This window comes from Drosophila pseudoobscura, chromosome 3, assembly GCF_009870125.1.
Source record: "Drosophila pseudoobscura strain MV-25-SWS-2005 chromosome 3, UCI_Dpse_MV25, whole genome shotgun sequence".
NCBI lineage: Eukaryota > Metazoa > Arthropoda > Insecta > Diptera > Drosophilidae > Drosophila > Drosophila pseudoobscura.
In genome coordinates, this window is record NC_046680.1 from 20,856,584 (window position 1) to 20,870,711 (window position 14,128).

General features: G+C 50.2%; 3 protein-coding genes across 3 annotated transcripts; 2 read left to right on the plus strand and 1 right to left on the minus strand.

Moving 5' to 3' along the window:
* Window positions 1-5,842: 5,842 nt before the first annotated feature.
* Window positions 5,843-7,405, plus strand: LOC4805432 (leucine-rich repeat neuronal protein 2). Its single transcript, XM_001361796.5, has one exon. The coding sequence runs from the start codon at window positions 5,886-5,888 to the stop codon at window positions 7,305-7,307; it is 1,422 nt and encodes a 473-aa protein (XP_001361833.3). The 5' UTR covers window positions 5,843-5,885; the 3' UTR covers window positions 7,308-7,405.
* A 119-nt stretch (window positions 7,406-7,524) lies between these two features.
* LOC4805433 (antigen 5 like allergen Cul n 1) lies at window positions 7,525-8,558 on the minus strand. Its single transcript, XM_001361797.3, has 2 exons — window positions 8,392-8,558; window positions 7,525-8,323 (listed from the first exon to the last, which is right to left on the minus strand). Exons 1-2 carry the CDS (start codon window positions 8,533-8,535, stop codon window positions 7,598-7,600), a joined length of 870 nt encoding a protein of 289 aa, XP_001361834.3. The 5' UTR covers window positions 8,536-8,558; the 3' UTR covers window positions 7,525-7,597.
* Window positions 8,559-9,997: 1,439 nt separating this feature from the next.
* Window positions 9,998-11,191, plus strand: LOC6898963 (allergen Tab y 5.0101). The gene is made up of 3 exons (XM_002138887.3): window positions 9,998-10,211; window positions 10,273-10,658; window positions 10,716-11,191. The coding sequence occupies exons 1-3, from the start codon at window positions 10,023-10,025 to the stop codon at window positions 11,089-11,091; spliced, it is 951 nt and encodes a 316-aa protein (XP_002138923.2). The 5' UTR covers window positions 9,998-10,022; the 3' UTR covers window positions 11,092-11,191.
* Window positions 11,192-14,128: the final 2,937 nt, after the last annotated feature.

Consider the following 14,128-nt stretch of genomic DNA (forward strand, 5'->3'; position numbering starts at 1 on the left):
CCTACATCTGATGTGGTTCTTCCTCTCCCTCTCTCCTTGCTAAAATCAAGAAGTTTTAAATGCATCATAAAAATAAAAAAAATATCTTTTTTTTTTTTGCTTTGGTTTGGTTTTATTTTGTTTTTGAGCAATTTGAAAACTTGTTAGATACGTCTGTATGTGCGAGGATTTATATGTTCGCGTGGAGTGGGGAGGGGCTTTTGTTTAGGAGGCAACACAGGTGGAGGAGATCTGTCAAATGCAGTAAAAGCTGAGCAAAGCGGGAGTGGAACATAAAAATATTTATGACGTGCCCGTTTCTGTATCAACAGGAGGTAGAACAACAACAACTGCTGCATAAATTCACCTGCCATAATGTCTTTCATCTCCCCAGCCGCTCTACAACTCCTCCTCCGCCACCGCCCTCTGTAGTTGCCAGTCAATGAACCAGGCTAAATGTATCCTGCAGGCGTGTCCTTGGCTCTTGAACTTGAGCATATGTGATGTATCTTGAGAGCGTATCTATCTGGCTTGTGCATTAAACATTATTTAGGCAGACACAAAGCCTGCCGAGGAGGCACACAAAATCTGGTGGCCCGAACGGAATGCCGTTACATAAATAATCAGGACAAATGCTCTTAGCCCCCGACTGGATGTCAGTTTTATTGACAGTTCTGGGTGCTGCTTTATGTGCAATTTTATGAAGTCCTCGGTGGACATAAAATTTCAATTATCGAAAATTGCCTTGGGATGCTCCGCCCTCACAACATCCAACATCCGTCTTCCTTGTAATATAATTAATGCCCCCATGCAATCGATGTCGACGTTTCAATTAAATTACGAAAATCTTTTCATACGAGGCGGATGCTTAATATTCATTTTACCCGTAAACACAAATCTCTCAGAGGTTCGAGAGTGCCAGGCCGCCCACCGACAAGTGTTGCCTACTTCCCAGGGTCATGTCTACATGGAAGGGAGGGGGCGTGCTCGTGTGTGTGTGTGCCAGTGTACTAGTGTGAATAAGAGAGGGTCTGTCAAGTGTGCTTTGCGCTGTCAATTACACACATCCTTTGCCTCCTGCGTGCACGCGTATGAGGCGCCACACGGGGTACCTCAGCTTCTTTCAGCTCTGGAAGTCGCTGGGGCTGGTGCTGGGGCTGGTGCTGCATCTTTTGTTATCTGGAGGACTTCAGATTTTGAGCATGTAATCAAATTAGACTGCACTTATTGCCTGATGCAGGCCGCTCCTCTCCCCTCCTGCCTTGTATTGTGTCGCTCTTAAAATATTCCAGGACATGGACATGGCCCACAGCCAGCGGCTGGCTTGGCAGCCGTTGACCCACTTCCCAGGCCCAGGATGACAGTTGCGATTGTTTCGGGGCGCCCGCTTTCACTTCATCTAATTAAGCAAGCTCTCAATGCGTGCCGCGATCCACCCCAGCCTCCCTTTGCCAACACTCGCTCCACAGAATATATAAATGAAAAATTCATTTATTTGCACGAGCTGCTGCAGTTTGTCTGGCTTTCGTTTCGTGTCCCTCTTCTTCTGCTGCTGCTGCTGCTTCCGAAACAAAGAGCTGCAGACAGGGGCATAAAGAGTGTCCCCAGTACACTTTTTCTGCCGGACAGTAATTTAATTTTCCCGTTCTAGAGGGCCTCTGTGACCTGGCCAGAACGGACAATTAATGACTTCAGCTAAGAGATTCAAGCCGAACTCTTTCTCGGTCCTCGATTATGATTGGGTCCCATCCGAGTGGTATTGCCCAGAAACTAAGCTTTACGATCCAATCAAGTGGAGGACATAAAAATAAATGCTGGCCAGGCAAAAGATGAAGAACTAGTGGGGGCTTCCACTTCCAGTCAAGAGACTGACCGTAAAAAAGCCGGGTAATAAAATTACAAAGAAACAAGCTAAGGCACAGACAAGATGACTGTCCCAGCTACTCCTCGGTGTGTTCTGTCGGTGCTGGCTAATGGCTTATGCTGGGAAATGTGGGGGCGGAAAGGGTGTGAAACGGCAGCCGAAACGACAGCAGACATAAGCGTCTTATTAGATTTTCGTGTGTATTTTGCGGAATGCTGGGAAAGTACATGCCACATATGGGGCAGGATGGAACGAGCACCAGGACAGGACAGCACCAGACTCGCATTAACAACTTCATTAAGGACAACAGTACACTCTCCTTTCACACTCTCCTTTCTCCGCACAGAGGGACGTCGCTCTCGATGTCGCTGTCGATGTCGAACCCCAGCTAAACTCAACTGTGAAGTACATTAATTTTGTGGGCTTTTGGCAGCAGGCAATAAATCTTCAGCTTTCTGGCTGAAGCAGACCCACTCGTGTACGTGTACTCGTACCTACGGCTAACCAGGATTGACAGCCCGATAGCTTCTGAGGCGGGATGTGCAACTAAAACCGACATTTATGGCCTCGAAGCCCAAATTGAGTTTCAATCAATGCATCGCAATGCAATATTATCTGCCCGAGTTATTGGCTTTGACCCATTGGGACCACAGAGGGGCTAAAATTAATTAGTGCAGCCATAGAGCAATGTACAACAATGTATCCGCAGCAAACAAATCAAATTGGACTGGCAGCAGTAAGGGCCGAAACCGAAGACCAGCAGATGCCATTGTCCTCCTCTAAAACCAACAAAACATGTAACCAACACTTGGTCAAAAAAAAAGGGGAATGAAAGAAGAAAAGCAAACACTCCGTATGACTACCAGGTCGCTTGTTGGCCTGGCCAACACATGCTGTGAGTGAAACGACAATGTCTGCCGCCTGGGAGATGGCTTGTCTCGTGTGAAAGAGTTCCAATTTGCAGGCAAAAAGCCTGAAATTTGAACAGTTTGAAAATGATTGTTAAAAACTGCAACTTGAATTTTGCATCTGGCCTTAATAGGGCAACAGGGGTTGTTGGCGAAACAAAAGAAGGCCAGAAGGGAAAGCTACATTTATTGAATACTAATATTACCAGGCATCCCTTTATACTACATTGCGTATGGTTTCACTAGTAATTTGATTAGTTTTCCTTTGTTCTATGTGCTCTCCATTGTTCGTTTGCTTTGTCATTCTTCCCATCTCCTTCCCCGCTGTGGTCCCCTGCGTATACTTAATATCTGAGCAGACAAGATGGTTTCCAGCCATTATTTGTTCATTATTCAACTGTTATCAGTGGGATCTATACACAGCATTGGGCATCCCCTACAGCCAGGAGGGGAGGGGGGTGCTGCGGTCGAAGGTCGCATTCTGTGGGCACGTCTGCCCATTAGAGACAATAATTTTCTTTAAATTTGTCGATTTAATTGAGCGCAGCAAAGAGGATAACGGAATGAGGGCGAGCCCAAATGGTAACCACAGGAGAAATTGCATGTGTGTGTGTGTGTGTGTGTGTCTGAGCCAAGTTAATGTGAGCCCTTCAAGCCCAACTAATGGATTCGGCCGATGCCATGCCTGCTTAAATAACGAGCTTTAAATTGCGTGACTGAAACGTTTTCAAAGGCAATTAGATGTGTGTGTGGATGCGTTGTGTTTGTGTGTGTGTGTGTGTGTGTGTGTTTTCGCGTGCCTGCTGCATGCTTTTGTTGCATACTTTGTGGCGGTGTGGCCCCGAGTTAAAAGAGCATGACTGAAATGCTTAGCATACAGAACGTGCCCACCACTGCTGCATGCCGTATGGCTCACCGCTCCTAGCACATCCAGTCATAATCAGGCTGAGGAGGAGGATCCTCTCCATCTTGGATGATTGCCCGGAAGCGGAAACTGCAGCCTGGACGCATTTAGCATCATACCAAATTAATGCGCCATTATTAGACAAATGGATGACAAGCGATTCAATTAGGGCGCCATAAACTGTCATACGAGCAAACAACAGACACGCAACACCCCGAACAGACACACATCCACAGAGTATGACAGTTTGCTGTGACAGTCGGATGTTAGTCCTGGGGGACTGATGGAGGGAGGACATCATTAAAGTCAATTGCAGGATACACACGATGAGGGACAATGCCATCCTGACCTGCCTGCCTGCCTGCGGATAATCAAGCGCTTTTAATGATTGCATGTTCAGCAGTGGGAAATTCCATTTTCCGCCATTGATTGCCAGCACTCGCACTCGCACTCCCTCTCCATCCGCCACGCAGCGCATCAGAAAACAATTTAATATTAAAATTTTCATAAATATTCTGCCACCGAGAGGCCCCATGGCCACCTGAACAGAACCGACCAGGCCCGGCCGCGATTGCCATGTTCGGCACGTTTAGAGCGGATTTTATTTTTCAATTTCTGACCCCCAAACGGAAATTGCTCAGCACTTCTACCTTTGACCGTTCCAGGCTCTACAGCCACAGCCACCCCTCCCGATTTCGACCTGAATTGATGGCTACGGTCCGGTTTTGATTTGGCCTATTAATTAACAATTCCATTATCCATTATTGCAGATGTGCGAAAATTGGGCTTTAATTAAATTGCTCGTAATGGCGTAATTATTCCAGACACACACACACGCCATCCCCATCCCCATCCCAGAACTCACGCAGTGCTAAGCCCCTTCTCAATGTAATTAATGAGTTTTTAGTTAAAAATACATTTTTGCTGGTAATAATGACTTGGGGGCTGGAAACGAACCCCAAAACACATACATGAACATGTGCCTGGCATATTCAATACAATTACACACACACACACACACACGCGCAGAGCTGCAGGCTCCTCAGCTCATTAAATGCTTTACATGTGTTGGTCGCCCACCCGCCCTTGCCCTCCCCCCCCCGCCCCCCACTCTATGACAGGAAAGTCAAAAAGGAAAGCGGTTCGAGTTCTTCGACTTGAAAGACTTTAATTTATGCAAATATCTATGCCAGTGTGTGTGTGTGCGTGCCTTTCGAGTGTGTGGAGTTATGTAAGCCTCATCAATTCGCCATTGACACGACGGAAAGTCTGCCAAAGGCCCAGACGATTGTCAGAATAGTCGGAGCAATCGAAAAATGTATGAAAAGAACCAACATTGGAGAGTAGCGGCACGAAAATACTCTGCTGATGTCGTTAAAGAAGGAGAAGGAGGGTTGTAGCATATATTCTATATACAAAACCTAATTGTAACAGTTGGAATATTTGAAGGAGCTCGAACGACGACACAGTCCATGGCAGGGTACAAGAACCACAACACTCAACTTTAGAGTAGACATAAGTACAATACATCCGCTGAACACATCCAGGACTCATGCCAAATCCCATCCAATGCCATTGAGCGTAATTACAATTTGAACTTGAGACTTGAGACTGTAGACTGGTGCCTTGAGCCTTGAGCCTGGGATGCAATGAGCTAGATACGACTAAGTCTCCGCCATCCGCGTCTGTCCGGGATTAGGCATGACTTTTGCCGAAAAGACTTTCAAATGAAATGTGTGCTCTGTTCTGTTCTCTGAGAACAGAAGAGCTAGAGAGTGGGGGACCACTTTTCTGTGTGTGAAATGAGGGTTTTATAAATCCATCAATATTGTGGATCTGTGTCACAGACCTAACTCCCACGCATGAGAGCTGGAAATGATTAATGAAACAGATAGCAGGAGATAACAAAAAGCTTCAAATGAAACAAATGCGACGTGGTTCAAGACAGAGAGGGAGAGCACGATAAAGGGGTAAAGCTCTGCTTATCTTATCAAAGATTCAAATGCCTTTGCCGCTCGTCGCCCCGGCAATTTTTTCTGTTTACTACGATACCCAAATGAATTTCAGTGACTAACTCGAAAGGAAATACTCGGCAATTTATGGGAAAATCGAACGAATTTACTCAGCGAGCTTTTCCCCCCTGAAGATAAGATATGGAAGTGGGTGTCGCAAGGGAACTGGAAGTTCTAGAGCATTAATCGTAGCGTTCAGTGTGCCAAGAACCTTCATCATGGGGAGAATCGCAGTCAGAAATACGTGTAGAAGCAGAGCAAGGGTGGCATTTTTCCTGCTGCTGGCGGTACTGGTGTCCGCTTGTGGGGCGGAGAACATCGACGCCGATGCAGTGGATCGTTTCTGCTACCCAGAGTCGAAGCGCGACTCGCGGCTCTCCTGCGAGTGCAACAATGTGAGTGCCGCGCCCTGGGGCATGAGAGCCCTGCGCATCGACTGCAGCTACAAGGAGTACCGCACAGCGGATCTCTCAGAGGTGCTGCCACTCTACATAGACACGCTGGACCTCTCGTGGAACGCCCTCGACCAGGCGCCAGTCTTCAACAGCGACAGTCTCCACCAGCTCAACCTGATGCACAACAACATCAGCCGACTGAGTGGCAACAACTTCGCCAAGCTGATCAGCCTGCGGGAGCTGTACCTGGGCTGGAACAGCATTTCCCAGGTGAAGGCGCAGACCTTCGCCGGTCTGCCCCATCTGCAGGTGCTCGATCTGGCGCACAACAACCTGCACTCGGTGCCAGCACAGCTGTTTGCCCCCCTGCTGGTGCTCACCTCGCTGGACCTCTCCTGGAACCGGAAGCTCAACGAGAGCACGCAGCTGCAGAGTGGAGATCTGTACACGGTCCTGGGGATCAACTGGAAGCTGACAACTCTCCGCCTCGATGCCTGCAATCTGAATGAGCTCCGGTTACCGTCAGGGGCTCCCCTCAAGGAGCTCTCCCTGAGGCGCAATCTCTTCCAGCGCGTGCCCGGCCAGCTGCCGCAGACGTTGCTCCACTTCGACATCAGCGACAATCTGCTGGAGCAGCTGCTGCCCGAGGATACGGGCAATCTCACCCAAGTCCGGCAGCTGTTTGTGGAGGACATGTCCCTGCTGCAGGGAGTGGCTGCCCATGCTCTGGTTCCCCTCGACCTGCTGGAGTCGATTAGCTTTCAGAACAGCCGGCGCCTGAGCCATTTCGACGGTGACGCCTTCGGTCCGCTGCCAAAGGTCCCCTCCCTCCGTACGATGTCATTTCGTGGGACTCTTCTGCGCTCTTTTAATTCCTCGCTTTCGCCGGTTTTTGCAAAACTTACAGAGCTGGATCTCAACGGTGTCCCGCTTCACTGCGACTGCGAGCTGGTCTGGCTAAAGAAGCTCTGGATTGAGACGGGCGGACGCTGCCTCAAGCCGTCGCGCATCCGCGGCATGCTTCTGTCCTCGGCCCGCCACGACGCCTTCAGTTGCGACACCTGGCCGCGCTGGGCCTACGGGCTGGTCGTGCTCACCCTAATCGCCTTGAGCGCCGTGGGCATCTACCTGATTGTGATGGGTCTGCGACCGCATCAAGGCGTCACCATGCGGCGGAAGGTCGGGGCTGGCAGTCCCTATGCCCGCGTCACCATCGAACCCAATCGCCAGGAGAACCTCAGCTAGACGTAGAGACTTGAGGACTTTGAGGTTTCCTACTAACTTTTCTGTGACTGTTTTTGTATATAACCCAATAAACAATTGAATATTTAAGTGAATCCAAAGACCCCACCATCCAAGAAGTGATCTATACCTAACTCGATGGAAGAACAGGTTCTGTGGTTGGGTGTTTAGTCACGCTGTTGAATGGACTTGGACCCCTTATCGATTAAAGAGTCGGAAATAGATTACCCCGCACGGGTATTCACGTATGTGTATTTGAGTGAGAATCCTCTAATAGAACGTCAGTCAAATGTTTAGGCACGCTTGGGCCTGGACTTGGCTGCAATTGACTCCATGCCGTCCTCACTGTACTTCACTTTGATGAGAAGCGTCGGCTTTGGGACATAACGATCCACGGCGTTCACATCAAAGGGCTCCTCCACGGCACACAGATTGGGGAACTGGGGATTGGTGCCCTTTTGGCAGCCGGCAGCCGCCTTGTGGCCGATAGCATAGGCTGGCTCGTGGTGCACATTTTCCCGCGCGAAGTTGCAGACAATGAACTGCTGTTGCCAGCGGTGGCGCTGCTGCTGGAGAACGCCACAGCCCATGTGGGTGGCACGCTCCTGGATCAGCTGGCGGAAGCTGGTGATGTCCTTGCGGAGTCCCAGCCCGAGCCCTGCTGTTGCCTTCTTGTACTGATTGAACCAATTGTAGATCTTGTGGCCGATCAGCTGGCGTTGGCTGAAGCGATTGGCGCTGAAGATGACGTGTCCCACGATCTGGCCTACGTGCTTGAAGCGCCTGGTGTTGCGACAGTTGTCGGTGGCAAGGTGGCACTGTTTGACCGCCAATTCTGCCAATTTTGCCAGCTCGGGGTCCCACTGGACGGTGGCCATGCGCTCGGCTGGCGGCCATTTTCTAAATGCGCCGGAGGCCACCTGATTGCGGTAGAGGTTCACCTGGCGGACGATGAACTGCTGCATATCCGCACTCATTGGTATCAGCCTGGCGCCGCTCTTGCACTTCGCTCCAAGACTCTGCGAAAAAAAGAGAGAGCGCTAGAGTTGGGTGCGACTCGAGGGGGGCCAGAAAGACATCCACGTACGCCGTTGTTATTGCAGGCCACGTGCTGCAGGGCTGGGCGAGAGCACCAATGCTCCTGGCAGTAGTCCCAGCCATGGCCGCAGGAGAACAGGCAGAAAAGGACGAGGGCAAGGACCCCAACGTAGATGTGCGACACACGAAACATGCTGTCAGATTGACGAGCGAAGGCAATTGCAGTCGCAATTTGTTTACCCCGACACGCCACCTGCGGAAAATGGCGATTTCCATGGTCGAGAGCGACATGGAATGCGGCGGGAAACATGTCACAGTCCGTCAGCCATCAGTTACCATGGATGGGACGTGGCTAGCCCGCAGAGTTCTCTGTCTTTGGATCTCGATCTGTGTCTGTCTCTGTCGTTGCTGCGTTTCCGCGAAGAATGAGAAAGTCTTTGACTACTGCGGAGAGGATGTCTGCGTTGCCGGCACGGGACCCCACCTGGCCTGCAAGCATTCACGGGTGAGTGGCAGTCTGCAGACCCATCAATTGTCCTCGCTTGATATCCCCGAATCCTTGTCAGGCATTCGACAGCGCAAAGTGTCCGCCGGGCGCAAGGCTGCTGAGGATTGACAACTCCCTGGCCCGCTTCATCGTCAGGGAGCACAACGTGGCCCGGAATCAGGTGGCGCGTGGCACCTTCCGCAAATTGCCTCCATCGCGACGCACCCTAACCGTCCGCTGGGACGAGCGACTGGCCTGGCTGGCAGAGCTCAGTGTGATGAAGTGTCAGCTGGAGCGACACACCTGTTTCGGGTCGCCCTCGTACCAGATGCCGGGACAGAACGAGGCCTACAGCAAGTTCCGCGGCGATCAGGACCATCTGAAGGTGCTTCGATCCCAGCTGAGGGCCTGGAAGGACGAATATATATACGTGGATCTAACCACCATTCTGGGTGGCAACAATCTGACCAAGTGAGTGTGCTGCCTTCAAAAATCCGTCCCCCTCCTCTCTGACCGATTGAGCTCCTCCAGACAGGATGTGGGACACTACCTGCAGATGATCACAGCCTCGGTCGAGGGCTTGGGCTGTGCCATGGCGCTGTATAAAAAAGATGGCTGGACCTACCACATGACGAAGTGCATCTACAGCTGTTACCACGACTGCCTTCCCATCTACCCCACGGGCGACTACCCGGGACAACACTGTCGCTTTGGCGTCAACGACGCCTACCAGTCCCTGTGCTCCGAGAGAGAGCATCTCATGTGCGACGAGTCCGACTGCTGTGACCTAACAGATCCAAAGAGCGCTTCAGAGGACTACCCTCTCGACGAGGATATAGCCACTCGCTACAGGAAATTTGCCTTGCAATCGAAGCCCGGGGCCAGATCCAGGAAGGCTACCTACCGTCAGGTGTTGGAACAGAGAGCAAAGAAAGGGACTAAACTGAATCAGACAACAGTAAAGAAGCACCAGCTGTTCAGGACTCCAGCGAGGCATCCTTAACGACAGACAAATCAAATAAAGAATACAAAATTGATCCATACGGGGTACGGCTATGATGGCAGAACCTTCAGGCCTGATTGACGCCATCGAAACGAATCGAATCAGATTCGATGGGGCTTAAGATCCAGCTGAAATTACTCGTATTTCTTTGCACGTTCATCGGTTCGTTCCAGTTAGTTTCGATCCGAATATGAAGATCTGCAGTTCCATCCTGTGGTACGCAGCCGGACTGCTGTTTTTATGTGCCCTCAATGAGGTCCGTGCCCAGAAGAAGCCGAAGTACTGTAGCCGGGCCAAGCCTCCGAGCAAAACAAAGTCGGACTACTGCTCCCTGCCCTCTTGTGGAGGCGCAGAGCACATTGGCTGCAACAGCAATAAGGTAAGACTCATCTGCTTCGTGCTGGAGTGCCTCCCAAGTATCCGCGGTTTCCTTTCTGCAGCAATTTATAGAGGGCTGCGTTGGGAACATGTTCAACGTATCGCAGAATATGCGAAACTTTATTGTGAAGCAGCACAACATCTACCGCAACATCGTGGCCAGGGGCAAGCTCCACGGCCTGCCCCCGTCCGGCCGCATGCTCAAGATGCAGTGGCACGAAGAACTGGCCGAGGTGGCCCGATTCGCTGCCTATCGCTGTTCCATTGGGCCGGTCCACAAATGCCATACCACACTGGAGTATGCAGGGACCGGCTACAATATGGCCTACAACAAGTTTCCCAGCGCCCAGGACCCCACCAAGATAGTCCGGGCCCAGCTGAAGGCCTGGTACGAGCAGTACCAGTACGCGAATACCCAGAGCATGATATCGGGCACGTCACCCGCCGGGTGAGTGTGGGAGTTCTGTGGGAGTGTCTGTGCTGGATACTGATTCTGATCTTTCAGCCAGGAGATAGGACACTTCCTGCAGCTTGTTTCGGGCCTGGCCGATCGCGTTGGGTGTGCCATTTTCAGTGCAAAGCACTTCAGCTACAACTACCAGACCCTGGTCTGCGCCTACAGCTGTTCGTATAAGAAAAATTTACCCGCCTACAAGATAGCGCGCATCCCGGCTGAGGATTGTACCTGCGGGTCCGATCAGGATTTCAAGAATCTCTGCAGCGGATTCGAACGGGTCAGGAGCTGCGAACACGATGCCCCAATGGGCAGCCACATATCGCCAGATGCAAAACTCATAGGCGTGGACTACGATAACCTTTTGAATGCAAATCTGAATCCAAAACCCACGCCTTCTGAGAATTTGTGGCAGGGTAGGGGATGAGGCAACGCAGCTGTTCCCTCACATAAATATGCACAAGACATGCAACGCGATTTTCAAGCTTCAATTGTGCCAATAAACGATTGAACAGCACAGTGTCAAAGGTGGTTTCCATCAGTTTATTCTATCGGTGGGTCCAGCTGCCAACAGTTGGAAGAATGCTCCACTCCTGTTTTAATTGAAATGAAATTGCAATTTTCTGCCCTCAATTATCGATTTGCTTAGACAATACAATCCGTGGATATTTTCGCATTCCACGCGGCGCATCGAATTGATTTATTCCACACTCTGTTGCGGCTTGAATTCAATTAAAATCCGTCAGCGATCCGCCACGTGGATGCCCTGTGTCGATGTCCCCCCCAGTTCCCGTTCACGTCCGAGGGATAACGCAATTTATGGCACTGGCAGCCGTGCTCCACTCAATTGTACGCGAACGGGGACCGATATTAATAATAATAATAAAGTGTGTAATAGTCGCTGCCATAAATACTCGGCCATGCATCTGCAGTCGCGCAGGGGGCAAGAGATTTACGAGCTTGCCCCATGGAATTCGCATAAATAAATATTTCTCTGACTCGTTCGACACCAGCCACAAGGGGACAAATTATTAGGCCTGACCCGATATCCGGCATCGAATGAGGGTGATCAAAATGCCTCGAGCATTAATTAAATGCCAATTGGACGTCTCTTTGTCCAGCTACCTTTGTTTTGTTTTTGGATTATCTCTTGCCAAGGTTTCGCCGAATTTAATTGGGAAACTATTCCCATTAAAGGACAACGTTTCAAGGGCTATTTAAGCTCTCCGACCATTATCTGATGACTTTCAATCCGGAGGTGGGGCACCCTGCCCATCCCATACATCATTTAACCCCATTGATAACTAGCTTTAGCATAGAGAATGGGCTTTTACCTCCAAAAGGACTCCCAGAACTGCAAGTTGTCAGAAAATTATTGACAAGTAATTTGCATTTCATTACGACAATCTATCAATGACGACGGCAAGTCCCGTCTAGGCGCCGTCATCAGGGACACTTCTGCATATTAATTCTGAAACATTTTCACACTACGAGTAGTCCTGTCCCAGTGGCACGTGCAGTGGAGTGGGTAACGGGGACTCTCACCGCGCCTGCGCGCTGGCTGCGTGTGCCAGTGGCCCAGTGCCACGAGTTGCATGCAGCTCGCACAAATCGCTCCGAAATCGGAGTCCGAATCGACGGCAGGCCAGACAGCATCCCAGCTCTGTGGCATGTGGCAGTTGAATCAAGTACGGCGAGGACAGTGCACGTGCTGGCGGTTGATTTTGTAGATCCCAAATATTACGTATACGTCGTGTGAGCCATCCATTGAGTGAGGCAACGGTTCGTTTGTGTGCGTCTCGGTGTGCTGAATGCTCGTTAATTGTGCGCTTGACTCTTTGGCTTTGAATCGAAACGACCGACACTGAATGCGAATTATAAACGATTTCCGGATCGGCCGAATGGTCTAAGCCGCTTACAATACTCCCCAGTGGCTGCTGTTGTTGTCATTGCTCCCGCTCCTCTATTGGCTGCTTTTGCTGCGTTTGCTTCTCGTTCATCAATAAATTATGATGTCCTAATACCAATTGACAGCAATGGGAGCTTTGGGGAAGCATGAATAAAATATCAAAAGCATTTTGTGCCCCACAGTTTCCACTACAAAACATTGCCGCCGCTCCCCGATCTGCCCCATTGCCCCATCAGCTATAATCAGCGAATGAGCAAAAGCAATTCTCTGAGGCGGCCAGGCCTCTGTGTGCACGGAAACTCTACCCACTCACGAGTGTGTGTGTGTATCGCATCCCTTTTTGCATTTATTAAATATTCAGCGTTTATACGCATTCGTGCGCCAAACAACAAGGATAATAACAAGAAGAAGAAAAGAAACACACAAAGACACACAAAATTCGTTTCGTTTGTCTTCCTCCTTTTTCGGCTGTTCCCGTCGTTTGATGTTGCTTTTTCGGTTCTGTACAGACTCCAAAGCCAAACAATCCCCCCCCCCCCCCCCCCCCCCCCATGTACATATATTGACAGTGTGGCCGTGGCCGCAGTTCTTATACACTTACAAGCCCCACTCTCCCTCTCTCTGCCTTCCTCCCTCCCTCCCTGACTCCCTATCACTCTCTCCATGCCCCATCGCCAGCTTAGCGAGTCATGTTTACTTAATGGATACGCAAGGCAACTATTAAGTGCTCCCCCAGCTTCCCTTTCAGCGAGGGGAACCAACGCTTCTTATTTATTATCGTAGCTCTCCCATCGCTGTTCTGGCCTTGGCCAGAGATATTACACCCAATATTACCTAGCCTCGTGGCATTTTACAGTTGACCAAATTAGCTGTATTTGCCTTTTGGCCTAAAGTGCAGCTGCCAACATCTGGCGCAATATCCGTAGCCAAAAATGTAAGTTGACAGCCACAAAAAGATTTCAGAAGATGGTTGGCACTTCGCTTTAAAGTAAAACCATAAAGGAGCTAAAGTTTTGTCGTCTGAAGCCATAGATACGCCTGCGAGGCGATCGTTTCAATGAAGACTTTTATCCCATGGCAGAGGCATGATATAGTGATCCGATTTTAGTCGTCCCCAACAGCCTGTGGCTGATGCCTTTCCTCAAGTATCCTCTCCAAGAGTACAAGTAACGGCACTCACACTCAGCTGTCGCCTGGCCAGTCATTAACTGTACTTATTGTCACACCTGCACACAGACATTAACACAGACGAGGGCATTGAGAGCATCGCCTGCTGTTTCGGGGCACAGGCACATTAACGGAGCCAGCTGCAGAGGACCCCAAAATAACACTTAATCTGAATTAGCTTCAAAGATTCGAATTAGCCTGGAGATTCGGCCGTCCCCGGGGGGACCGCAGGCAGAAATGTCCCACAGATTCGTACAGAAATCATCTGCATGTAATTGCGAGTGGGTCGCCGTATCTTTCGACCATTCCCGAACCCTTTTCCAGGTGCTAAACACCAAAAAGCAACAAAAAAGAATCTGTCTCACCAGAGCTGTCTCCTTTCTATCTG

What these genes read in the sequence shown, in the direction of transcription:
- LOC4805433 (XM_001361797.3), bottom strand. Translation starts at nt 8,535, where the DNA reads ATGTTTCGTGTGTCGCACATCTACGTTGGGGTCCTTGCCCTCGTCCTT. An exon ending in TGGCCTGCAATAACAACGGC is followed by an intron (nt 8,324 to 8,391) that starts GTACGTGGATGT and finishes TTTTTTTCGCAG; the next exon opens with AGTCTTGGAGCGAAGTGCAA.
- LOC4805432 (XM_001361796.5), top strand. Translation starts at nt 5,886, where the DNA reads ATGGGGAGAATCGCAGTCAGAAATACGTGTAGAAGCAGAGCAAGGGTG.
- LOC6898963 (XM_002138887.3), top strand. Translation starts at nt 10,023, where the DNA reads ATGAAGATCTGCAGTTCCATCCTGTGGTACGCAGCCGGACTGCTGTTT. An exon ending in TTGGCTGCAACAGCAATAAG is followed by an intron (nt 10,212 to 10,272) that starts GTAAGACTCATC and finishes TCCTTTCTGCAG; the next exon opens with CAATTTATAGAGGGCTGCGT. An exon ending in TCGGGCACGTCACCCGCCGG is followed by an intron (nt 10,659 to 10,715) that starts GTGAGTGTGGGA and finishes CTGATCTTTCAG; the next exon opens with CCAGGAGATAGGACACTTCC.